A 25,258-nucleotide genomic window follows, 5' to 3' on the forward strand; every position below is an offset into this window, starting at 1 on the left:
GGTAGGTAATATGTATCTCCATGGCTACCTCAGGGAGAGACCGTAAATAGATGTTGTTTCGCTATCATACTGGTAACCGACGTAAGAATGAATACTTGTTGTGCTTGGCTGATCACACACCCCCATGCTCCCCCATGCTTGTGTGACCTGTTCTCATTTTGGCTGTTCCCGGGTGAGGCGCGAAGAAATCTATTGCTGAAGCCATGTTGTACCACCACGCTCATCTCATGCTTGTTGTACCCAGCGATTCGAGGCGCATCCCGCCATACTGGTGCCGTTGCCGCTCTTGCTTATATAGCCGCCTTCTGCCCTCATTGCTTCTTCCATTACTGTAACTGGTGGTAACCCCCATTGCATATTGCAGCTGGTGGTATCATCATGACCGGGCCGGTTATCAACAGCATCTCCCAAATCTCCATAGATCCGTGAATGCTAGATGAATGCACTACAACACAACATAACACAAAATGGGATTCCCATTCAGCGGGAAAGTGACCGCACTTCACTTGTAGGTACGCCATAGACTCATGGCCAATGGGTAATAAGAGAATTTAGGTTGGCGGTACCGCGGTAGAGGACTCTGCGCGGCCGAGCTTAAGTTCCACTCCTCAGCCGTTAGTTAGCAGGGAACCGCCTCGAGAGTCTTCTGTTCTTTGTATGTACCTAGAATGATACCGCGCTTCTATTTACGGTCATGGCCTCCTGGAGATACGTCTCCAAGGCCGAAACAGGTCCGTTAGAGTCATGGTTTGATCGTGTTTTAGTGGCATGTCCTGGCAGCTCTTTGGAAAGTTTTGATGGAGATCGAGTGGGAGAAGACTCCGCCTGCGCCGTAGGGTTTCTTAGGATGGTATGGTATGCACCTTGGGTAGGTAGGTCGGTCCCTTCAGACTTCGGGCTTTCTCCAAACGTCACACCCCATCGCCGTCCGCTTTCTCATTCACACGCCCTCCCGTCCTGGATAGCTCTTCCCCCCGGAGGCCGGGTGTGTCACCGACGACACACGCTTGGGGGTTTACACTGCTCTACAAAATCCCCTCGCCCGCCTGCACATCCCTTCCCTTCGATCTCTCTCTTCTAACCCTCATACCCTTCTATTACCGCTACCGAGTATACCCTCTGCCTCCAATTCTTTGTGCTCTAGGGTGATATCGCAGCCATTCGTGAGCTGGAAGAGCTGTCGTGGTATCTTCATACCGACAAGCGTGCTCATTACCCCACCACCAAAAGTCAAAGAGACCCCGCCATTAAGCTCTCGATAAAGCTCCCACTTTGCCAGAGCTTCTCACCTTCGCTCATCTTAACCTCTTCATCTCCCTGAAGTCGCTGACACAAGATCGCCCAAGATGGCTGGCATTGCTCCCGTTGCTCCCCAGCAACCACTCACATTCAACGATGTCTTCGAGGAGGAAGATATCGATGAGCCTAAGGAGGCCAACACGGTCCACCACATCCGTGCCAACTCTAGCATCATGCATGTGAAGAAGATTCTTGGTAAGTAGCCGGCGCATTCGCGACAGCCACCAATGGCTTATCTCGGGAGCGATATCGCCCCCGTTGCGCATCTTGAGGACTTGCGCTGACTCCATTCTCTTTCTCCTACAGTCGCCAACCGTGGTGAAATTCGTAAGTCAAACAGCCCATTTCCTATCCTAGACCCGCAATCGCTAACATGTGAGCAGCCATTCGTGTATGACTGCCTGTCCATTCCCTCCACCCGACCGTCCATTTTAGACACTGCCAAGCTGACACGGATTTCTGGTTGTAGATTTTCAGAACTGTAAGTCTAGATCCTCGGTTTGGAATGGCTCATGACCTGAACTACGGCACTGACAATCCCCAGGCTCACGAGCTTTCGCTGCACACTGTTGCAGTCTTCAGGTACCCATCACTTGAATCCGCGATCCTAGCGACACAAGAATTTGTAAACTAACTCGGGCAGTTATGAGGATCGGTTGAGCATGCACCGACAGAGTACGCGATTCATCCATGCCCATTTGTGTCAAGTTTCCTTTGCTGACCATTCCTTCAGAGGCCGATGAAGCCTACGTCATTGGCAAGCGTGGACAGTATACCCCTGTTGGCGCATACCTCGCTGGTGATGAGATTATCAAAATCGCTGTCGAGCACGGCGTGCAGATGATTCACCCTGGTATGGATATGTAATTCTCGGCATCCGGGATTCGCAGCGCTAACCAATAACCCAGGTTACGGTTTCCTCTCCGAGAACGCCGAGTTTGCCCGCAGCGTCGAGAAGGCTGGCCTCATCGTGAGTCTAAAGTACCCCCCACCACTCCCGCTCCGTCCGTGCACTAACCCCGGACCAGTTTGTCGGCCCCTCCCCCGATGTGATTGATTCTCTTGGTGACAAGGTTTCTGCCCGAAAGCTTGCCAATGCCGCCAATGTACCTGTCGTCCCCGGTACCCCGGGTGCTGTTGAGAGATACGAGGAGGTCAAGGACTTCACCGACAAGTATGGTTTCCCTATCATCATCAAGGCTGCCTTCGGTGGTGGCGGTCGTGGTATGCGAGTAGTCCGCGAGCAGGAGAGTCTTAAGGAGTCCTTTGAGCGTGCCACCTCTGAGGCCAAGACTGCTTTCGGTAACGGAACTGTCTTCGTTGAGCGTTTCCTTGACAAGCCCAAGCACATTGAGGTTCAGCTTCTTGGTGACAACCACGGCAACATTGTCCACCTGTACGAGCGTGACTGCTCCGTTCAGCGACGACACCAGAAGGTCGTTGAGATCGCCCCTGCTAAGGATCTCCCTGCCGAGGTCCGCGACAACATTCTCGCTGATGCTGTGAGACTGGCCAAGACCGCTGGTTACCGCAATGCCGGTACTGCTGAGTTCCTGGTTGACCAGCAGAACCGCTACTACTTTATCGAGATCAACCCTCGTATTCAAGTTGAGCACACTATCACTGAAGAGATCACTGGTATCGATATCGTTGCCGCCCAGATTCAGATCGCTGCTGGCGCCACATTGAACCAGCTTGGCCTCACCCAAGATCGCATCTCGACCCGTGGTTTTGCTATCCAGTGCCGTATCACAACTGAGGACCCTGCCAAGGGATTCTCGCCTGACACTGGAAAGATCGAGGTTTACCGATCATCTGGCGGTAACGGTGTCCGCCTGGACACTGGTAACGGTTTCGCCGGTGCTGTTATCACCCCCCACTACGACTCTATGCTTACAAAGTGTACCTGTCACGGTTCTACATACGAAATCGCTCGTAGAAAGGTTCTCCGAGCCTTGATCGAGTTCCGTATTCGAGGAGTCCGAACAAACATTCCTTTCCTCGCCTCCCTCCTCACTCACCCTACCTTTATTGATGGAAACTGCTGGACCACTTTCATCGACGATACCCCTCAACTCTTTGATCTCATTGGCAGCCAGAACCGCGCCCAGAAGCTGCTTGCCTACCTCGGTGACGTTGCCGTCAACGGTAGCAGCATCAAGGGTCAAATCGGCGAGCCCAAGTTCAAGGGTGAAATCCAAGTTCCTGAGCTTATCAACTCTGCCGGAGAGAAGATTGATACTTCCACGCCCTGCACCAAGGGATGGCGAAACATCATTCTCGAACAGGGACCCAAGGCTTTCGCGAAGGCTGTCCGCGAGTACAAGGGTACTCTGCTCATGGACACGACTTGGAGAGACGCCCATCAGTCCCTTCTGGCTACCCGTGTTCGTACCGTCGACTTGCTCGGTATTGCCAAGGAAACTAGCCATGCGCTCTCCAACCTGTACTCCCTCGAGTGCTGGGGTGGTGCCACCTTTGATGTTGCTATGCGATTCCTCTACGAGGACCCCTGGGACCGACTCCGAAAGATGCGAAAACTTGTTCCCAACATTCCTTTCCAGATGCTTCTCCGTGGTGCTAACGGTGTTGCTTACTCCTCTCTGCCTGATAATGCTATCGATCACTTCGTCGACCAGGCCAAGAAGAACGGTGTCGATATCTTCCGTGTCTTTGATGCCCTGAACGATATCAACCAACTCGAGGTTGGAATCAAAGCTGTCCAAAAGGCTGGCGGAGTTGCCGAGGGAACGATTTCCTACTCGGGTGATAGTACAGTACCCTGTTCCCCATCGTGATGTTGACCTACTGACCATCCTTATAGTGCTTCGCCCTGGCAAGAAATACAATCTGGAGTACTACCTCGACCTTGCCGATAAGCTGGTCGCCCTTGACATCGATATCTTGGGTATCAAGGATATGGCTGGTGTGCTCAAGCCACATGCGGCTACACTTCTGATCGGATCAATCCGAAAGAAGTACCCTGACCTTCCCATCCACGTGCATACACACGACTCTGCCGGTACTGGTGTGGCTTCGATGGTCGCTTGCGCGAAGGCGGGCGCCGATGCTGTCGATGCTGCCACCGACAGCCTGTCTGGCATGACTTCGCAGCCCAGTATCAACGCCATCATTGCTTCCCTTGAGGGCAGCGAGTGTGACCCTGGTCTGGACCCCAAGCTTGTTCGATCACTTGACGTCTACTGGCAACAACTTCGTCTGCTTTACTCTCCCTTCGAGGCCCATCTTGCTGGCCCTGACCCCGAGGTTTACGAGCATGAGATCCCTGGTGGTCAGTTGACCAACATGATGTTCCAGGCTTCTCAGCTAGGTCTTGGATCCCAGTGGCTTGAGACCAAGAAGGCCTATGAGCATGCCAACGAGCTTCTCGGTGACATTGTCAAGGTCACTCCTACATCCAAGGTTGTCGGTGATCTTGCCCAGTTCATGGTCTCCAACGGACTGTCCCCCGAGGATGTGAAGGCCAAGGCCTCTCAACTAGATTTCCCCGGCTCCGTGTTGGAGTTCCTTGAGGGTCTGATGGGTCAGCCTTACGGCGGATTCCCTGAGCCTCTACGAACTGATGCCCTTCGCGGCCGTCGCAAGCTCGATAAGAGACCTGGTCTTTTCCTCGACCCCGTCGACTTCGTCAAGACAAAGCGTGAGCTCGGCAAGAAATATGGTGCTCCAGTCACCGAATGCGATGTGGCCTCCTATGTCATGTACCCCAAGGTCTTTGAGGATTACAAGAAGTTCGTTCAGCAGTACGGTGACCTTTCCGTCCTACCTACTCGATACTTCCTATCTCGCCCTGAGATCGGCGAAGAGTTCAACGTTGAGCTCGAGAAGGGCAAGGTGCTGATTCTGAAGCTCCTTGCTGTCGGTCCTCTCTCCGAGAATACCGGTCAGCGTGAGGTCTTCTTCGAGATGAACGGAGAGGTTCGACAAGTCACTGTTGTTGACAAGAAGGCTGCTGTTGAAAACATTAGCCGACCTAAGGCCGATGCTAACGACTCGAGCCAGGTCGGCGCGCCTATGTCTGGTGTCCTGGTTGAGCTCCGTGTCCACGAGGGCTCTGAGGTCAAGAAGGGCGATCCTATCGCCATTCTTTCTGCCATGAAGATGGAGATGAGCATATCCGCTCCTCATAGTGGAAAGGTTTCAAGCCTTCAAGTCCGTGAGGGTGACTCTGTTGATGGTTCCGATCTCGTGTGTCGAATCGAGAAGGCTTGAGGTGGTCGCGCAAGGAAATAAAAGACTGGGTTTAATGACACTTATGGATATCAGGCAGGAAGTACCCTAAAACTACGCGATTGGCACATTAGGATGACCTATGAATAGTTCTTTGAAGAAACTTTGAATACAAGTATGAATCAACTCATTGACGATATGGTTACCATTAGGCTTCTACTAATCCTGTGAAGTTTTATCATAAGCTTATAATACTTTAGGGGACTCTAGAATAATCCCTGCAAAGTTTAGAAAAGTTTAGTATAATCTCTTCATAAATATCATGATATAGACGTAGTAAAGAGGTGGCATCTGGTAAGGTAGCGGAGGAAATTTTGCATCGAGGAGTACTAACTGAAAGATGAAATACCGAGTTACCATATCTCACAGAAACTTTTGATCATCGACATCCTCAAATCCTGTAGAACTCAAGCTGAGTCTCGGAGTTTAGAGAAAGGGGTTCTGTTAAGCATTGGTAGTCTAACCGATTTTCACAACCAGATATACAGAAGATGGACAATAATGTTTGTCTTAAATGAAACGGTGTAAAGTTAATCTCCTCAATAAATATTATAGTAATATAATATCTCTAATCGTGGACGAAAATATTAGATATGAGTTATAGACAATGGAATCTATAAGACGTAAATCCTTGTTGATACCGTAATCTACAGCTTGTATATAGTGAAAATACTATTTTTATCCCTGGAGAGTAGCACTATTGCGGATCAAATATTGTATTCTTCAATCATGGTGTGAATATTAAGTACAGAGTCTTGCTTTCTTTTCTGCTCTCAGTTGGTCACCTCCAGCGAAGAGCCACATCATACATACGACAGACTAGGGAACGTGTCAGAAGTTGAGTCGTCCTCATTTATGCCCTCATTACTCGTAGATCTGTGTGGGGCCGGATCTCGGAGGCGATGGGGTATGCGGGGGCGGGTCTGAAGAAACGGCGGACCGCTGTCAAAGCAAATGAGAACCAGGGGTCAACATTACAGTCAAGGCGAATGACATCAGTCCTGAAGAATCACTTTTCGAGCGTCTCCTTAAATTCCCTGACATACTACTATGTGTGACCTGGATGGAGAGTAGTCTGCGTGGTAGAGCCCTTACGCATGAAGTTCGGAGGACTTTCGGAGTTTTCAGTAGCTAATCCCCAGATCGACAATAGGGGCGCTTCGAGGATGAAGATGAAATGGATGTCAGCTCCACCCTGTACCAACCCTATAGCAGTATAGAGATTCTAGCCAATTTGCCGTATGGGTGGGAAAGTCGGGATTGTACTCCGGATTAAAGATTGGAGATACTTGCTGAACCTGGGTATTGATGATATGCACTGCGCTTGAGACGAATCTTAGATATGGACTTTGCCTGAACCATATCTGTTAATATAACTTGCCGAAAAGTTTTACAACTCTTGATAACGACTCTGGCTTTTCTTATGATCATCATCTATACAGTTAGTTGGGTGACCATAAAGCAGTTCCCAACATAGGCTCAGATAAGTCTCCGTACAAGCTTGGAAGCTCACGGGTCGACAGTGCGGGGAATCCCACTCAACTATTTCTATACAGGGTTGCTTGCGTCAAAAGCTGCAAGTATCGACAGGGCCGATACCCTGGATGATACGGAGTCAATTTGTTATATCTGAAGTTTGATCATGTGGCCCGAAATCGGATGGACTCGGATGGGAGCTGTTTAATGAATGATCATTGATAGTTGTGATTTAGCCAGGAGCCCAGCACAGAATCCTGAGAAGAATGTTATTCACAATGACGTATATGAGAATGAGTGTACATGCAGACTAAGGTACGGTTAAGATGAGGCGATAGGGCAGATGGACAGACTGGGCAGCCTAACGAGAGTTTCTAGTGACCAAAGGACGGCGAACCTGAAAAACAGGCTCCGTCGGTCCGTAGCTATGGATGATAGCAGAGGCTGATTGTTGATGATGATGGCAATCCTCCCCCTGTCCGGAGTGCACGGTGAAGGTTGATCCAATATTGGGCGACAATCTTCGCCGCTTGATGGAATGCAACGCAACCATGAGAGGGCTAGGAGGCCCCCCTCTGGAACTTCTGGGTAAATAAGGTAAAGACCGTCACCCACCATTTCAGTGTCATCGGAGAACAGCGATGATCGGAACATCAATGTGATGTGCTTTTGCCGATCGATCCCGGCTTTCATGATAGCCTTGTCCTGCATGATTAACTGAGAGAAGCGGTGAGTATTACTTGTTTCTGATGGTTCTTTGTGTAAGGTACCTTAGGCAGTTGGGTACCTAGCTTTTCCCATTGTCAGACATGGCTTTCCGAGCTCGTGACTGTCGATGTTGGGGAGATTAGTGAAAGTGTGGGGGAGGAGTAAACCCCAGACTTGGCTTATTGACACCTGTAATTTTGGGCATTTAGCCCCCCGCTACCCTCCACTACCACTCGACAAGATCCCACTGCAGCCGGGGGTGACCGGCTATCTTATGCACGATAAAATGCAGTGCTGGAGCTCTGGACTTTTGGAAGCATGAACCTGACCAATCATGGACTGCACTGTGGTGGTAGTGGTGTTTTGCTTCACTAATTCCTATTTCTCAGCATAATCGAGAAGCTTCATTCTGATACTACCTGGGCAAAGTTGTCTTCGTTGTCATTCTTGGTAGAATGTCTCAAAGAATCGGTGAAGAACATATTTGTATCTACAGCTACATCTGATATTAATGAACGTGATACTATGTACTAATTTATTGAGTAAGTGAGTGAGTGACTCTACCTAAAGTATGTAGGTACTGTAGATATCAGTTTGTCTCCCCCGACCATGGCTCGCCCCCTGTCGCTTGGCACACGCACGGCAGGCGCTGTGGATGGATCTGCGGCTGCCTGCCCTCCGAAACCCAAAATTCGCCCACCGCAAGCCAAACCAGGCTCAGGAGCAACCTGTATTACAGTCCATTCAAAAAACACCTTCCCTCCAACCCTCCTCTGACCTCACTTCCACCAAAACTCTCTTCCTAACAGACCTGAAATTTCTTCTTTTGACTTCCTATGGTTTCGATAGGAAGCATTATAATAACTGATACCCTTCATCCCAGTCACCTCTAGCAACACTCAAACCGCTTCTTCCATCGCGAGCAATGGAGAGCCTTCAACTATCCCAGGTTCTTGCCGACCTCAGCAATATCGGCGCCGCCGTATGTGTCCCTATTTGACCTTGAGCTCCCCTTCGCTATGTCTTCATCTGTGCAGTCGATACTAACGTATCTCGTGTGTCAGGATCCGGGAGCCGCAGAGGCCATCGTCAGCGCCAACAACCCCTCCAATTCTAGTTACACCCGAGTCGAAGTGACTGCAGCTGCAACTGCCCCTACCTCGAGTCCGACTACGAATCAACAGCGACGTCCCACAGGCTTACAGCGGCATTGGTCGTCGGAGAAATTCGACAAATTTGGCCGCCGCATTCTCTCTCCCGGTTCCCACTCTGGTTCAGCCGTAAACTCTAGCCCTGGAACTCCTCGCCGAGGCGAATCTGATGTGAGGCAACCCCACCAACCGTCGTCTCAAAGGCGAAGCTGGGACTCGGGTACTGACAGAATTGCTGTACAGTTCGAAGAAGACCTGGAGAGAGCAAGCACACTCATGCAACTATACGACATTCGCTCCAAGATCAAGCAGCAGGATAACAGCAGTCTGCTCAGAGCTCGAGAGAAGGTCAACGCGATAGCAGCGCGACAACAAGCTCAGCAGGCCGCGGAACGCAACATGAAGGCAGCTGACGAGCTTCGACGACAACGCTACTCTTTCCCAAGAGCCGGTCTCTGAAACGAATGACCCCTTACGATTTCCTTATATCTCCTCAAGACGGATCACGGGCTCGTTATGAAAGGATAGGCGCTGGGTAATATCTGATTGGTGTTCATGGGATGATTTCTTTAACGGCGTTTGGGACACAAAAGTATATGCCGTCGGTGGGATGAAACCAATTCTATTATGAAGAGCGAGGTTGAAGGCAACCCTGATATGTTTTAACGGTTGGAACTGCTGACATTAATACGATACGCTTGGATAATCGAAGCGGAAGCTGTTCTTTTGGCACTTTGGGGGACCGAGATGGCACCAAACACTGCATGTATATCATGGGATAACGAAAGCGGTTTTGATTTTCTCGAATAATTCGACTCCTCCAAATTATCATAGATATGCCCCAACTTCGATCACTTTCCACAGATGGCACATGACATCAATTCTTGCATGATTTGAGCCTCTTGGCCTAATGCCTCTATGTATGCAAGGATCATGTAAACTGCCGATAGATGGTTTAATTAATCCTTAGCTATTTGAGAAAGAACAGCAAAGATTATTAATAAGCTTAAATATCATGGCCCAAACTAACATGGAGCTCCAAGACGGGTTTTTGGAAGGTCTTGTTGTAAGCCGAGCTTCTGCTATATGTAGAGCCCGAGAGTTTGGGTTGGTTCTTGCTTGGCATTTCGGAAACTTACATATAAAAGTCCAGAAGACTCATGCAGGTCCTTTTACAAGTCGCTCATGACGTTCTAGAATGTGGTTTATATGTAGCAGCAGATCAATCATCAACGAAATGTTGGAGTACAGTATGTACCTAGTCAAGGGATAAAACACGTCATTCATTGGCTTTGCCACATCAGAGGGGAATTGGGATTTGGCCGCGAAGACTTTTGAGGCTTAGCAGTCTTGGACAGGTGATGATTTCGGTCCAGAGCTGCCGGTGAAGTACAGGCCTTTCTGATACTATCTGCTAACCAAGGGGACCGGTCATCGATTGATACGCAAAATACGCTGCGTATTGATGACGGCCTTGACTCACTCCTCAAACCTGTATTGAATATCACCCATGAACGTAGCATGGATGGTATGATTGTTTGGCGGGAATCACGGCAGATACTTGTATGAAGGTTACCATGATGTAAGCGCCAAGCTCCTAACTGTTACTGTATCTTCACGCACAGCCACTGTTGACCACGCAGCGCAATAGCATTAAACCTCGTTTGACAGCCAAGAGCACACCATGTTGGCCAAGACGAGACAAAAGTGGAAACACTCGAGACCAAGAAGAGGCTTGTGACCGCGTTTTGTTAAAGTTACGCAGGCAACTTTAGGCTCTAGGCCAAGCTTGGGTGGATATCATGATTCTTCTTTTCTCTTGGCTTCGTCGTTTGAGTTGCACTATGCATAAAGGGCCCTCCTCCCACTCACTCTCTTGTCTCCCCTTCTCTCATTTGCCTGGAGCTTGTAATAGCAAATAAACCTATTATTAACCTGATTTTTCTTACACCCTTTGACGGCCCGGTCTAATCGTCCGTCAATCACCTCCTGTAACAGTTCTTTTTACACAACCTATCAGATAAAGACGTCACCTCCCTGGGAACACAATCACACACATTCTACGTCATAGCCGAGCGACTCAGCGCCGCAAACAACAACACGTCAAAAACAGAGTTTGCCAATTGAACGTTCTTCAACTCTACTCCATCATCGTCGCGTACCTATCGTATACAGATTGCGCATCTCCATAATCATAATGGCGCCCACTGGAGATATTTTTGCGCGCGACTACTACAGATGCCGTTATGGCCAGACTTGGAATGGACGAACTTGTGTTCGTAACAACTGGTCCTACTGGGGGCGCTGGGTGTTAGCGGGCATCATCATCTTTTTCTTCGTCCTCCTCCTCTCCTGCTGCCTGTGAGTAATTGTACCTCCGTCGCTGTTGGAAGTATCTTACTAACACATCAAGATTCTCCCGCCGTCGCAAACGCCGTGGCGTTAAGCCCGTTTACGGCACTGGATGGATGGCGGCCAAGCCTTGGGGAAACAACAACAACAACCACCAGATGTACAACTACGGCAACCAAGGCGGTTATAACCAGGGCTACCAGCAGAACAACGGCGGTTACGGAGCTCCACCTCCACCTCCAGCCTACGGCCAGCAACAGCAGCCTCAGTACACTGGTACGACATTCAACACCAGCGACGGGTACTACGGTCAGGGCCAGTATTCCGGCGTGCAGCAACCCCAGGGTACATACCAGCGTGAAGGTGCTTACTCCCCACCTGCGGGTCCTCCTCCTGGAAAGTAAGGCACGGCGGTGGGTGCGTTTGGAATGGGAGCGGGTTTCGACGTGGAAAGGATACCACCGATTAAGGCGTTTGGGTGCTCGCTTTGTATTGAATGGACTTACGTCAAGACGTGCTGTGTTGTGATAAGAGGCATTACCCTCGCGAGCATGGCCTGGGTGGAATCACGATAATTATTCCCCCCCCCCTAATTGATTCTGGTGTTCTCTTTAGCACTTGTTTATCGAAACAGTTAGATATTTGTATTTGGGACGTGTTGCTGACAACATTTCAACGGATCTGTCGTGACTTCAAAGGCTTGATATTGATGAACGAACTCAATTGAAGAGCAACAGTCACATGCTGATAGGTGAATTTGACGTATGCATAGATCCAATAACTCGACATCAACGCCACAGCCATTGACGGGACCTGCATGAACATGATAAAGGTGGGAAGAAACAAACCTACAGTACTCCGTATTATACCATTCGTTGGGTCATGTATATTACCACTTCATGCCTCATGGTAGCAGTGGACGACGATCTGAATGTCTCTTTCATCGATATGTACAATAATGCCGAATTCATCCGCGTATAAAGGCAGTGCTGCTGCACATCGCAATCATAACAAAAGGAACCCAAGCCTTGGCTCTTTGATACTTTCTACGCCATGTCCCGAGGGCCTCGTCCAATGTGCACAACTTGAAGAGTATGCCTCAACACAGTACCCATGGATCATCTCACATTTCACCACCAAATCCGATACTCTCCAGCCGTTGAAATCTGACACTGATAAATGACGAAATCATTTCAAAACCCTTCATTTTTTTACTTCAACTCTGCGACAGGATCGTCCGGCAATCGAGACGGCCCTGTCATTTCGGAAATGGAAGAAGCCCCTGTGGCCCGCACCACGACCAGGGCTGAGCTTCTAACTGTTTGACAGAAGGGCTAACAATGGTATGGCGTCTTTGATGCTGGTGATGATTTGACGGCCTTTATCGCGCACACGATTCAAGGAAGACTTGTTTGTCCTTGAAAAGTAACCAGATATTGTTCTTTAACCTCGCACGTTCATCTACGGTAGAAGGTCTCCAGGCGATACTTCTCCTTCACAAGAAAGATCTTCAACTCATCAGCTTGCCCATCTTGCTACTCTCAATTTCCCAAGCATGCCGTTCACCATTCTCTTTACAGCATTCTCCGCGAATATTCGTTCAATTACCCGATGTCGGTCCTATAAAGGCTAGGTAGGGTTAAGGGTCAAGCCACCGAGTCGTCATCACCCCTTCAACTGTCAGAGTTAGCTGTTGAAAGCCCGTATTTGGATGGATTCACAGTCGGATTACTACAACAACGTCCATATTCAATATAATACAACAGGCGTACATATTCTCTAAACGCGGAATTGACTCTTCTCTCTCTGCCGAGTCTACTCTCAGACCGAACTGAACTGTCCGCCCCCATGAATGGATATCCAAGCGACAATCCTGTCGAGTTTCACAGTTTCAGAACCCTTCTGACAGGGATGTTTTATCGATCAGGGGCAAATTGAACCACTAGTGGTCCCGTTTCCCCTGGATCGTCCCCGCCACTCGCGGTAATTCTGGACCTCCCAGCGCCTCCATGCCCCTAGTAGCCAGGCCTCTCCACCTGGCGGGCGCCTCTAACTCCAGCTCCACCGTTTCTTTCTTCCCTTCTCTTTGACTTGTAGGCTTAGGTTGTACTTAATTCTCTACATCAACACGAACGACAATGCTGATGTGGCTGTCGTTCTCTAAGCCTCTCTTTAACATCATATAGGTCATCTACACTCTCTTGATTGCCTTGTTTCTTCAAAACATTCTCTTGTACTGTCGGTGCGAGCGCCGCTCTTGTTTCTTCGTCCACAGTTCTCTTCTACTAAACCGCCGTCCTTCATTCCAACATTCGACTAACGACCCGCTCCAATATTGACACGCGCTGCAAGAAGATACATCATACGTCGTTGTCTCGATAACATCGTGTTTTGACTTTTTGACCGTTTCTCGATCAACATCCCCTAACTCAATTCAAGCATTATCGACTTGCCCATGCGACCAAGTATTATTATACCCTCAACCTCGAGCAAAATACGCAACACCATATTCATTACACCATTCTCGATCTGCTCGAATTTGTTTCACTCATCGCCAGCTCCATCGTGAAGTGGGACACATTAGCAAAATGCCCTCCATTGACGAGGCCATGGCACGGAGCCTTCGGGGCAGTGCCTGGGAGGTGGTCAAAGACAAGTTTGTCCGGACAATTGTAGCCGACCTTTCAAGACGAGACATGTTAGCCGACGCAGCGCAAACGTCCGATGAGGTTGCACAGAAATCAGAAGACTTTGCAACCGCCTTCTCTAGCTGGGACAACTGTATGAACGTGGCGTGGTGCAAGTACGTAATTATATCCTTCGCTACTGACAGGCCTTGTTTGCTAACTTGACCCAGGTGGCCAGTAATTGGTGTGATGATCATCGGAGGTCTCATCATCTTCAGTATTGTATGGTGTATTATTCGCTGCTGCTGCTGTGGTCTCTCATGTTGTTGTAGCTGCTGCCAGTGTCTGAAGTGCTGCGGTAACTGCTGCGGTGCCTGTGACCCTCCGCGCAGTGCTACGAAGCATTTGGATGACCCTTATGCTCCCCAAAGTCAGCATCATGGATACCGAAGTGAACCCCCAATGAATCCATCAGCGCCTCAGTACGGCGTCACAAAGCCCATGCGATCCGAGCCACCTCAGTATGCGGAATTCGAAACGAGTAAAGGCAGAGACGATGATGCCCTCCCTGAAATGCCCAGCTGGGAGGGTGCTAGCAGCAAAAAGGTCGAGGTTCATACAGAGGCCGTTGAGCTTGACACTCTACCTTCGAAGCCACCTCATAGTCAGCAAAGCAACATGATGGGTGGAGTTTCATCAAACAATCTGACTCCCTACAGCCAGGCACAGAGCAATTCAAGCGGCTACCTGGCCACTAAACAAGCTCCCGATGCATATTCACCTATCGACCAGCAGGGCTACGGATACCAGACCCCCGGCATGAACCCTATGTACAGCAGTGCCGCTGCTGTCGCACCCATGCCACATGAACGTCGCTCCCCGGCCTTGAACACCAATGGATACAGCAACCAAGGCTACGGCCATGATCAAGGATTCGAACAAGCCCAAGGCTACGGGCAAATGCAGGGCTACGGTCAACAAGGTTACGGTCAAGCCACGTCCCCCAACGATTATGCCGCAACTTATAGCGGCTATCGAGGAACTCCTCCACCGCGGCCCGCCAGTTTCGCCAAGCGAGCTTCAATGCATCAGGATGAATTTGGTACTTATGGACAGCTTCCTCCTCGCCGTTCTCCAGCTATCCCAGAAGACTATGGTTATGGATCGCCCGTTCGTCAATCACCCGGCCCCCAAAACGATTTTGGCTACGCTCAGCCACCTCGTCAGTCTCCAGCGCCTATGAACGATTATCGAACACCGCCTCCTGGCCCTGAGGCCAGCTATGGTGCTCATCCTGTACCGCAGCGGCAACACATGCCAGAGTCCCACTCTCCGCAAGAGCCATACCCAGGTTTTAAGCCATACCAGCCTTGAATGGAGAATTTATGACACTTTGGACGTGTGCGCAAGCAAAGACATGCATGGTTGTGTTTTCAGAGTATTTCATGGATATACGGAGTTGTTTCCGGTATTTTTGTTACTACTTTACTAAGTTTTAGGCGTCGGCGTTTCTAGGGAGAATTTGGGTCGAACTTTTCTTTAGAATTTGGGTCTGGATACTCGTGTTATACTTTTGGAGGGCCCCATGCTGCGGATTTGTCGTCAGTCTGTAGGGAAATGGCCTGAATGCACCACTTGGCCATGACACAAGGACTCCTCGCCTACGTGATGAAACTCTATTCAGCTTCATGCAAGCTTGGCGTTATAGCCAAGACTTATCCATTCATTTACATGACGAGTTTGCTAAACGAAAATCATCACCGCCGCCGAGGCCTTGTAAAGTTTGATTTGATGTCGCTTCTAATCCCGAATTGTAATCCCATCTGAAAACGCCCCAAGCTCCTATTTACGCTATGAGCCTGACTACCGCTGAAAGCCGACAAAGAACCGCCAGTATTTGCAATATAATTTTATCTCCATCCATTGGTAAGACGCCACGACTCGAAACCAGTACAAATTGCTTGTGAAAGACCCATACGACCAAAAACCCCGATAAAATTCGAAACAAAACAGAGCCCTGTCCAAAGCTCAAGTAAACTCTTCTACTCCTTGGGGTATAGCTCTTGGGGAACCTTGTCCTGAGGACCACGGGCGCTCGCACTACTTCCTATGATTGTTCGATCGTCACCGTCGCGCTCTGGATCATACTCTCCAGAGTCTCTGCCATTGGGTTGCGTGGAATGAGTGGGCCGCGTGACAGGCTTATCATCATCGTCATCGGACTCACTGTCGGTCTCGTGCTCCGAATCGACAAGTCTGGCACGTGAAGTCTCGTCTTCACTGTCGTCGTATCTCCTGCGGCGGCCTTCATCATCAGATTCGTTACCATGGGTTTCGTGGTTGGTCTCTTTGAGCTTGATGAACGAGTCGATGATATAGTATTGGAGGGCGTTCATGATGAGGGGAAAGATCATCATGACAAACGCGATCTGAAGCTTCTCATTGCCCTCGGTCCAGCCAAGAGCCCAATCGCCAGCTTTTGAGATCCAAGGCATCATGATGAAGATGATGAGCACGCAGATCTTCATGCCAAAAAGGCCACAGAAATAAATGACTGATTGTTTCAACCACCACCATACATTGGGTGGGGTACCGTAGTTGCCAGACTGAACAGATTCCGGGGGTTGACCGACGGGTGTGAAACGAACGAGACCTGTGAGGATCTTGAGGAGGATGATGAGTATAGGGATACCGAGAGTGGTCTACAGATGTTAGCAAATCTGGGGATAAATTACAGCATAGGCTGGCACTTGCATCTATGGCGAGGTTGAGAAGATAGAAAGAGCATGGGTTCGGGGCGTAGTTATCATCATCGGATCGTCTCGTCATGGATGTTGCTGAAGGGTCGACCTGGACCGAGAATCGGCCGCTCGTCAACATGGACATGAAGATATTTGCGATATGAACAAGGACAGAACCGAAAACCTGTTTCGACACGTCGAAGAACCAAATCTTGAGAGGTCGTTGAGGCCGTTCCCGCCACCGCTTGTAGACGAGGGAGAGTAGAGCCAGAGCACCAAGTGCGCCTTGCACAAGTAGCGCGAAGGAGCCCAGCAACGAGCACTCCCCGTTGGAATCGTCTTCGTCGTATGACTGAGGTGGTCCGGACGCGATGAAGGTTGCGGATGCGGCTGTGGAAGAAGCCATGGAGGCGGCCGAGGCGATTACTGAAGTGGCCATCTCTAGAACTGTTGAAGAATGGGCGAGAATCAAGGAAGAAGCATCATGGACGGCGACTGGTATATCTTCGAGGTTCGACGGAGGCTGCATGTGGACATACGTGGACGTTTGACTGATTATGATGTCGAATATCTCAATAGAGAGGAGAGAGAAGTAGTGATGTTTCAGGAAAGCCAAAAGGGTCCAATGGGGGCAAAGAAGGAGACGAATGAGAGTTGTTGAGGGCAAAACTCTTACAAAACTTGTTGAGAGATGAAACTTGTATTTATCTTGGTATAACGATGAAGAGCAAAAAAGAAAGACCAAAAATAAGATGACGAATGGAGACAAAATGAAAGGGGGAGGAAAGTCAAAACGGAGAACGAGGCGCTTGTGACTGATGGGACTTGACTGACTGATCATGAATATCGACGCCTAGGCTGAGCGTGGTCATGGATATTCGGCTCCGGTAGCTGGTCGTTCTCAGATTAGGCTGGGCCTAAGCCCAAATTCAATCTAGACTCTTCAACACAGCCACGCACGACCTTGTCTCGTCCCCCCCTCCCCCATCTTGTGGCGCCATGGCTCATGTTCGGCTCAACTTAGCTCCGTGAAGAAACCTCAGGCGGCGGCTATCAACACCAAAAAAAAGTACAATCCAAGTCGACGACGTTCACGGCCCTTCCAACGCCGACTAGCTTCTCGAATTCCGTCGACCTTCCCTCCACACAATGCTTCGTCCGATATTAAGGGCCCCTCGCTCCGCCTTTGGACTCGGCCTGCGCTCGACAGTCAATGCCCGCAGATCTATCCATCATGTTCCCCAACTGCCGCACGACTATTCTGAGGGTGTTCCTAACCTCATGAGCCCTGGAGGTTTCTCGATCGCTTGGACTGAATATATGAAGCTCATGGTGGAGAAGCTGAATGCTTTGACTGTTGGTATGTGTGGAATTGACGTTCTAGGACAGCATTGAACCAACACAATGTTTCCTAATTTTATGTTGAATTATATCCCAACTCAACACCTACTGACATGCCAATTTCCAGGCACCGAGCTCGAGGATAAGGACACAAAAACAATCGCTCTCATGACAGCCCGCGAGCCTAACCAGGCCCCAATCTTCAACTATGCTTCCATGGCACACAACAACCACTTCTTCTTCCAAGGCATCGCACCAGAAGGAACCCCCATGCCCGACGCCCTCCGTAGCGAACTAGAAGCCTCATTCTCTTCCATCGAGACCCTCCGCCGCGAATTTATCATCACTGCCTCCGCTATGTTCGGCCCAGGCTTCCTCTGGCTCGTCAAGGCTGGCCCCGGCGACTATCGACTTCTGCCCACCTATCTCGCCGGATCTCCCTACCCCGGCGCTCACTGGCGTGCCCAGACCACCGATATGAACGCTGTGGGCAAGGATGGCTCTGCCCGCACTTACATGCACAACCAGGCGTTCGGCGCCAACAAGCGAAACAGCGATCTTCCCCCAGGTGGTGTCGAGCTGGAGCCTCTTCTGTGTCTAAACACCTGGGAGCACGCATGGCTGTTGGATTGGGGTGTAGGCGCTGGTGGCCAGGGCGGAAAGGCTGCTTTCGCCGAGTCATGGTGGAAGTTGATCGACTGGGAGAAGGTGGCTCAGAAGTCGGGAGTGCTGCGACCTGGCTTCAAGTCTGCGTAGGCAGAAATATGATACATGACAGCGCCTAGAAATGATGTACAGTCAGGACACGATGTTACGGCATTGGTTAGAGACAAGGGGATAAGGGAAGCGAATTCTGTAAGATATTGTACTCTGCATATAAAGGGGGGAATGTACTATTTGACGTCTCAATGCGTCTCTTATGTCCTATATCTTGCTCATAAGGCAGACGCCTCAGAGATGGTTTGTTTACCCAGTTATGTTGCCATACGCTAGTTCTCGTATATAGCGTATCTCGTGAGCAAAAATGGATAAACACCAAAAAGACATACAACACCAGGTATTCGCTGGTCGTCACCGAACCAACTACTAATCCGGCGCTTCGTGGCTTGACGATGGGGGAGCAGACGGGACCCCGTATTCTACACGAGCTGTGGTCGTATGCAACGATCGAGTCGGTAACAAGACATTATATCAGGGTGTTGAGCTCTGTTGGCCGACCTGAATGTATCATGAGCCTCACAGCTGGATACAACTAGGAGTAGGTATCAGAAGGCCTCAATGGTGCAAGTTGTTGCTGATGGGCAATTCATATGTGTACGTGTATATGCTTCAGACAGCCCAAGCGACACATCTAGTTTCGTTGCCAAACACACCCTCCTACAATAATAATTCACGTCGGAGACAGTATTCCTCCACTCCTGATCAGCTAACCTTGCATCGCATGTCCTATCCATATAGCTCCTGAAGAGGAGAGACCCCATACAAGACTCAACAATAAGTTTCCAGAAAGACAGCAACGTCACATAGCTTTGAGGACAATATTGTAATTCATCATGTCATTTTCTTTTCCTATCCTAAGAAGCTAGCCCGAGCTACCTATATGAAGTAAAAAATCAACAAGCGCTGTGTGGTATCTGCGTCATCCTTCGTGAAGTAAAGAAAAGAAATTTAAGGGAGTGGGCTGTGCAGTGCTGAGTTTTCTAGAGTCGTGTGCGAATGGTATAAAACGAAGGCAGCTCGTTCACCTGGAGCAATGGCCTATCAATCAAGAGAACATCTTGAGTATGCAAATTCCAATACCCAAAAAAAGACATCATTGCTCATCTCGAGCTAACATTCATCCGCTGTGTAAGCATCCCGCGAGAGAGCCGCAGCAAGTATCGCACAGTAGTTGTACGTTCTGGCATGTAAGAAGACACAAGAAACACCAGTACAAAGAGAAAAACCCCGAGCCCCAACAACCATCAGTGGGAGGGTATCAGGTCAACGGTATCGAAATGAAATCAACGCAGAGTAGAGTTTTGGCAAGTGATGGAAAGGTGGCGGATGAGGTGGTTTAGATCATGTTTCCGTTAACGCTGATTTCAAAACCCTCGCCCTTTTGTCTGAGCGCCTTTGCGAGCATAAGCTCTCGCATCCAGTCGATGCGGTCATCTCGGTTCTTGACAGCAAAGTGATGCGTCTTGCCTGTGCCGTTGACACCCTCTACGGGAATGGTACCGGCAGGTTGAAGATGGCTCTCACGCTTCCGAAGGCGGGCAGTATTCTTCTCTTGAGGGATGAGCTGGAAAGCAAAGGCACCAACAGGGTCACTCTTCTCGCGGCTATGGCTTCCACGAGAAAGATGCATCGTCTTGAAAGCAGCAGTGAGCTTTGAAGAGGATGCAACGCTTGAGCAGGCAATTGCGTAATCGTCAATGTCCACATACTCAAGGGTCCGGTCGAGCTCCTCGGCATCCTTGTGCATATTGAGACGGGTACCCTTCAGAGTAAAGTAGCCGTCCTGCCACTCATGCCGAAGCATCTTCGTCTTGCGCTTCTTCATTGGACCTTGGTGGCTGATACCATTGGCAGGGTCGGCAGACGGAGACTTGCCCTTCGCACCAAGAGGTGTGACAGTTGGTGCCAGGACTTTCTCGGAGCCATTGAGATGGCCACGGGAGAAGGGCAAGTTATCACGGGGGGGCGGCTGAAGAGGCTGCTGAGATCGTGAACCTCGTGGGGACTGTGGTGAGGAGGAGCCTTGGGGAGGGCGGCTAACGAGAACAGGCTTGTTCTCCTCGAGAGCGGGCATCACAGGGAAAGAGGGGCGGCGGGCTGAAGTGCGAGACTGGCAGCGGGGAGGGGAGACATTGGTAATTGGAGATGTGCGGTAATTCATGTCAGGGGGGACAGATTGGGAGAAATCTCGAGCTACTGGGCCAATGGGTACAGCCGTAATGGGAACATCAAGCTCCGAGAATGGCGTACCATGGCGGAAGCTGTTCCTAGGTGTCATCTCCAGATCAGGAGATCGAGGGCTGGTCTTCTCCATCTGGTAGGGGACAAAGGCGGGCTGTTGTTGCTGTTGCAATTGCTGTTGATGTTGAGCAAATGACTGCGTGGGCTTCTGAGGAGGAGGCACTGAAGAAGCACCAAGACGGGACTGGGGAAGCTGAGGCTTCCCAGGAATGGACAGTTTAGGGAGTCGGCGCAGACCTTGGTGAGGAAGCTGGGCCTGTGCGGTTGGCATACCATCAAATGGAGGCGTTGGAGGCACCTCGGCGCTGCAGTCTCCCTGCTGTTGGTGCTGAAAGCTAAGGAATTGTCTGACATTGTCTTGAGGATCTCTTGACTGAACGCCACGGAGAGATGCCTCATAAAGATACTGTAGAGGAGGCATTCCAGGACCCATGACATCCGAGGAGGCGACAACAGAAGGTACAGCGTCCGATACTGGACGGACCTTGTTAGGGTCCAATGCCTTGGCCGTCTCTGGGTTGCCAGCATCTCCAACCATGACAGTACCAGTGGTATTAATATCCACATGTGGATATTCTTTCTTGAAAGCCCTGATAAGCTGCTGTTGCTTTCTGAATTTGGAACAGTTCTCCCCCTTGGAACAGTGATGGGGCTTTGGGATAACTTGTTCAATACCGATGATAGACACTGACTCCATGGGAGTAATATCGTCTCCATTTGCCCTTGCACGATGACGTCGCTTGCTGCTCTGACGACGCTTAGGACCACCTTCTTCACCCCTTCGCGCTTCTCTGACGACTTCCTTGCTTGGAACATCTTCAATTGGTGTTTCCGGACGAGGTGATGCAGGTCTGCTGTCTCTGAGAGCTTGGATTTCATGCCAGACTTTGGTCCTAATACCAAACGATTGGATGTTAAGCTCCTTGAGATCTTCAAACTTGAGCGTTATCAGAATTGCACCGCTGATATCATTCTCCATGAATCGGTCTGCCACAGACAGCTCAACGCCAGCATTGAGCATAGCCTGCGCAACCATCTCAGTGGACCATGATGCCAGAGTCGTCGTGTCCAGTTCCGCATCAGTGTACTGGAAAGGACTGGTTCGTGTCGGTGGTGGTTGGGATGTCATGAGAAAGTCCGCGATGTTCCGAGGTCCCTTGGGAGTGATGGGTGATAATGTCAAAATGATGTCCTCTTCGGTGGCAGAGTATTGGTCAGTCGAGTTCCGAAAAAGGTGAGGACCTCGAGGGCCTTCAACCTGCTTTGGGGAATAATCAAGCGGGACTTCTTGGCTTCTACTCGATCTTGGCGTCGGGACCTCATCGTAGGAAGAAACTGTTGTGAAACTTGGCTGCCCAGCCTAAATATGTTTGTTAGTTCTTGTCTAGGTCGATCGACTTTCTCTGTGGGACACATACCGATTGCAGACTTATACGAGGCGAGTTGTCCTCATCATCGCTAATGATTTCATCCTCTTCTTCCCAGTCCGTGTCCACAAACTCGGTTGCCACTGAAATTGGTCGATCTAGTAGTTGAGAATCATTCTTGAGGCTGAAGAAGGTGTCCCGAGGTACGGGTTGCTGTCGCATTTGTGAATATGTCAGGCGATCTCCGCCTCGGAAAGATGTGTACTCCTATGGGTCAGTGTTAGCGATATCCATAACGCTCACTGACTAAGTACTTAGGCTTACCATTTTGGAGTTATGTCAGCAGATGTCAAGTAGTTGATGCTACCAGGCACCGAATACTGTTGGTGAGGTTGTCTGTATCAGCTGGCTAATGCTTGATATGGCCGTCGCCGGCGGTCGCTTCTTTAGAACTCAGTGCCTAAGCACGATCAAGGAGACGCCTTGAAACAAAGAGAAACAGATAAAGGAAACATAAATCTCGTTGTGTCGAGGAGATAATACACAGGTCGCAAAAGTTGGGAGAAGGGGACCAGGGGAGTGGGCGGGCGGTTACGGGACGTTATGTATGCACTATAGCTCGACACTGGAGACTGAGGGAACCAGCAGAGGCATGAATATGAGCGGTCACGGAGTGGATGGAGACAAGAATAGACTTGGGCGAGGTGCTAAATGCAGAGTGCGTGGCCATGTCTCTAGGCCCTCGGGATACTGTAGCCCAGTCAGTCCCTCGACCCTAGACCCTTGTACCCTGGCTTGTTCGGGGGATGAGAAAGAGACGGGAGGAGAAAGAGGAGGGTGGGAGCAAAGATCCTAGGGTGAAGAACAGGGTGCTGCGGCTTCATCACACCGGCACGGGACGCAGAAAACGGAAAGCCAGCAGCATGTTAAGACCAACAGCCTGATTGAGATCCATCTTATGGACCAACATGTAGATCAAACATTGGATCAGGGCATTGCACTAGTGTATGATCCGAAGGCCATGATAGTAGATACTTGAGTTAAAGTGACAAGCCGACCTCCTCTAAGACACATGGATTGACAGTCGATTTGGATAGGGTACCAGGCAAAGCGAGTTGAGCATTAAACTGTGCACGGCGTCAAACTGGTGGTATCAATTGGGCCTTGAGTCCGGGCAGAGTGGCTGCGTCTCGCGTGCAAAAATGCACGTCCAGTCACGTTTCTGTGCTCTGATCACGAATCAGAGGGCGACTGGGGGCCGCGGGGGGGCTAGATATTCGAGAGAGAAACAGTGTCTCTGCCGGGACGCTCAATGACGATGGAAGAAGAGAAGCATCCTGGTCCAAGTTAAGCAGAAGAGCGTGGGGCGCCATGCCTCGAGCTGTCTGTGCTCGTCGATTGGCTTAAGCTGGCGCACGTTGCGACCCTGGCTCCTGAGGCGTTAGGCTTAACTTGGTTGAGCACACCCAATCTTGTTATCCACAGCTGGAGATCCGTTAGTGCCACACCTTTGGACAATTATAGCGGCCCTAACGAGCGTTTAAGCGCCGGGAGCTTGAGTTTCTCACCTTAGTTCAGGATGAGTCGAGTGACAAGAGGTGAAGTGAGGTTGGGCAACGAGTCAACGCACCGTATCACCCCGCAACACCTAGGTTTTTACTCCGTACGTCGCTGCCGATACGGATTGTAATCTCATCCATCAGCAGAACGGGCCAAACCCAATTCAATAGATGGTGATTGTGATGATAATGGATGCCCATGGCAACCCTCAGCATAGACATGATCAGTCTGTTTTCTTGTGCCATCACATTTCTCAAATTCAAATTATCTTACCATGTTCGTATGCCTTTCAATCTCTGCGTATCCGTACTCTGCTGAGTCTGTTCTTCGTACTGTACTTTCTTGTACACTGTAGTGCCAGGGTTATCACGGACCAGGCAGCTTCGGCACAGGAGCGGGAGAGGAGCCCCCATCAGCTGCAAGCGAAATCCTGAGAAACGAGAAATAAACGACCGGCATGGATCGGTGTTCTTTATTCTCCTATGGTGCACTGTATGGGCTCCTCGCCTCGTGCGCGTATGTCATTCATCGTCGACATTGCCATATGTAAAGGTATGAGTTGTTGGCATTGCTATCGTCAACGACATGGACGTACCGAGTATCTTTTGATCTCTTGTTCAACATATTATTTGCTGTTGTCAAACGTAACACTCTTGCGTTCCTGGACATGAAGCTAGCCATGTGACTTGGGTCGCTGAGCAGATTTGGATGCGGATGTGGATGTGTGTGAACCTGCAAGCTTGTGAGCCCTTGCAATAGTAACAGCGAATATGTTTCCGAGATTGGAAAGTTTACTCTTTTCTCGCGCCTCATTCCATCCAGGAACAAACTTTTCAACGGTCAAGAGTCCCGTACTCTATCCCGGAGCCTGGATGCTTCCAGGGCGCCCAAATCTTTACCACACCGGTTCTGTGGTTGTGGGACCGGAAACCGTTACATCTGAAACTCTATGTTTTTGACTCACACATATCGCATTAGCTCGAGGTATTCTCCAGCCTGGGTTCGAGCTCGTTCAACATAGCAATTGAAATGGAGAGTTGGGGCTTCAGCCCCAAAACCCTCGGTCACCATTCCTGTGTACTGTCCCCTGCTGACAAACTCCATGCCCGAATCATGGTCCTGTAATTGGTTGCGTTGCGATCCTCCACCCGATTCTTTTCGGGTATCTATTCTTCCGAGCTTGGTTTAAGTCTCGGGAGAGGCACCGACACGCCCCAGGCCAGGAGACAGATCGTATGTTCACCTCACAATGGTTTCTTCCCATTACTGCCACGGCTGCTGCTCAGTGGTGCACTCTTGTCGGTCTTAGAGGCCCTCAAAGGGTCCCTGGATCGTCAAGGTTCTAGCCCCCACTAATTCCAACTCCAACTCTAAGCGGAACTGCTCTGAGGGAGAATGTAGCTCAACCGACCTATGACCCCCCC

The 25,258-nt window shown here is 50.1% G+C and overlaps 7 protein-coding genes across 7 annotated transcripts; 5 read left to right on the plus strand and 2 right to left on the minus strand.

The window, feature by feature from the left end:
- Positions 1-1,346: 1,346 nt before the first annotated feature.
- FTJAE_11667 (pyruvate carboxylase) lies at positions 1,347-5,532 on the plus strand (the record flags this gene model as incomplete). Its single annotated transcript, XM_037344633.1, has 8 exons — positions 1,347-1,494; positions 1,606-1,626; positions 1,791-1,881; positions 1,943-1,974; positions 2,033-2,152; positions 2,208-2,269; positions 2,328-4,071; positions 4,124-5,532. 8 exons carry the CDS (start codon positions 1,347-1,349, stop codon positions 5,530-5,532), a joined length of 3,627 nt encoding a protein of 1,208 aa, XP_037201289.1.
- Positions 5,533-8,659: 3,127 nt separating this feature from the next.
- On the plus strand, positions 8,660-9,344 carry FTJAE_11668 (pyruvate carboxylase; the record flags this gene model as incomplete). Its single annotated transcript, XM_037344634.1, has 2 exons — positions 8,660-8,716; positions 8,772-9,344. The coding sequence occupies 2 exons, from the start codon at positions 8,660-8,662 to the stop codon at positions 9,342-9,344; spliced, it is 630 nt and encodes a 209-aa protein (XP_037201290.1).
- A 1,738-nt stretch (positions 9,345-11,082) lies between these two features.
- FTJAE_11669 (uncharacterized protein) lies at positions 11,083-11,641 on the plus strand (the record flags this gene model as incomplete). Its single annotated transcript, XM_037344635.1, has 2 exons — positions 11,083-11,246; positions 11,299-11,641. 2 exons carry the CDS (start codon positions 11,083-11,085, stop codon positions 11,639-11,641), a joined length of 507 nt encoding a protein of 168 aa, XP_037201291.1.
- A 2,184-nt stretch (positions 11,642-13,825) lies between these two features.
- On the plus strand, positions 13,826-15,238 carry FTJAE_11670 (fibroin-3; the record flags this gene model as incomplete). The annotated part of the gene is made up of 3 exons (XM_037344637.1): positions 13,826-14,040; positions 14,095-14,146; positions 14,216-15,238. The coding sequence occupies 3 exons, from the start codon at positions 13,826-13,828 to the stop codon at positions 15,236-15,238; spliced, it is 1,290 nt and encodes a 429-aa protein (XP_037201292.1).
- A 668-nt stretch (positions 15,239-15,906) lies between these two features.
- Positions 15,907-17,134, minus strand: FTJAE_11671 (vacuolar membrane protein; the record flags this gene model as incomplete). Its single annotated transcript, XM_037344638.1, has 2 exons — positions 15,907-16,566; positions 16,715-17,134. The coding sequence occupies 2 exons, from the start codon at positions 17,132-17,134 to the stop codon at positions 15,907-15,909; spliced, it is 1,080 nt and encodes a 359-aa protein (XP_037201293.1).
- Positions 17,135-17,754: 620 nt separating this feature from the next.
- Positions 17,755-18,702, plus strand: FTJAE_11672 (superoxide dismutase Fe-Mn family; the record flags this gene model as incomplete). Its single annotated transcript, XM_037344639.1, has 2 exons — positions 17,755-17,965; positions 18,074-18,702. The coding sequence occupies 2 exons, from the start codon at positions 17,755-17,757 to the stop codon at positions 18,700-18,702; spliced, it is 840 nt and encodes a 279-aa protein (XP_037201294.1).
- A 1,300-nt stretch (positions 18,703-20,002) lies between these two features.
- FTJAE_11673 (pob1) lies at positions 20,003-22,601 on the minus strand (the record flags this gene model as incomplete). Its single annotated transcript, XM_037344640.1, has 3 exons — positions 20,003-22,267; positions 22,326-22,541; positions 22,599-22,601. 3 exons carry the CDS (start codon positions 22,599-22,601, stop codon positions 20,003-20,005), a joined length of 2,484 nt encoding a protein of 827 aa, XP_037201295.1.
- Between the last annotated feature and the right edge of the window lie 2,657 nt (positions 22,602-25,258).

The sequence above is a fragment of the Fusarium tjaetaba genome, assembly GCF_013396195.1.
Source record: "Fusarium tjaetaba strain NRRL 66243 chromosome Unknown NRRL66243_c0000297, whole genome shotgun sequence".
NCBI classification, from domain to species: domain Eukaryota; kingdom Fungi; phylum Ascomycota; class Sordariomycetes; order Hypocreales; family Nectriaceae; genus Fusarium; species Fusarium tjaetaba.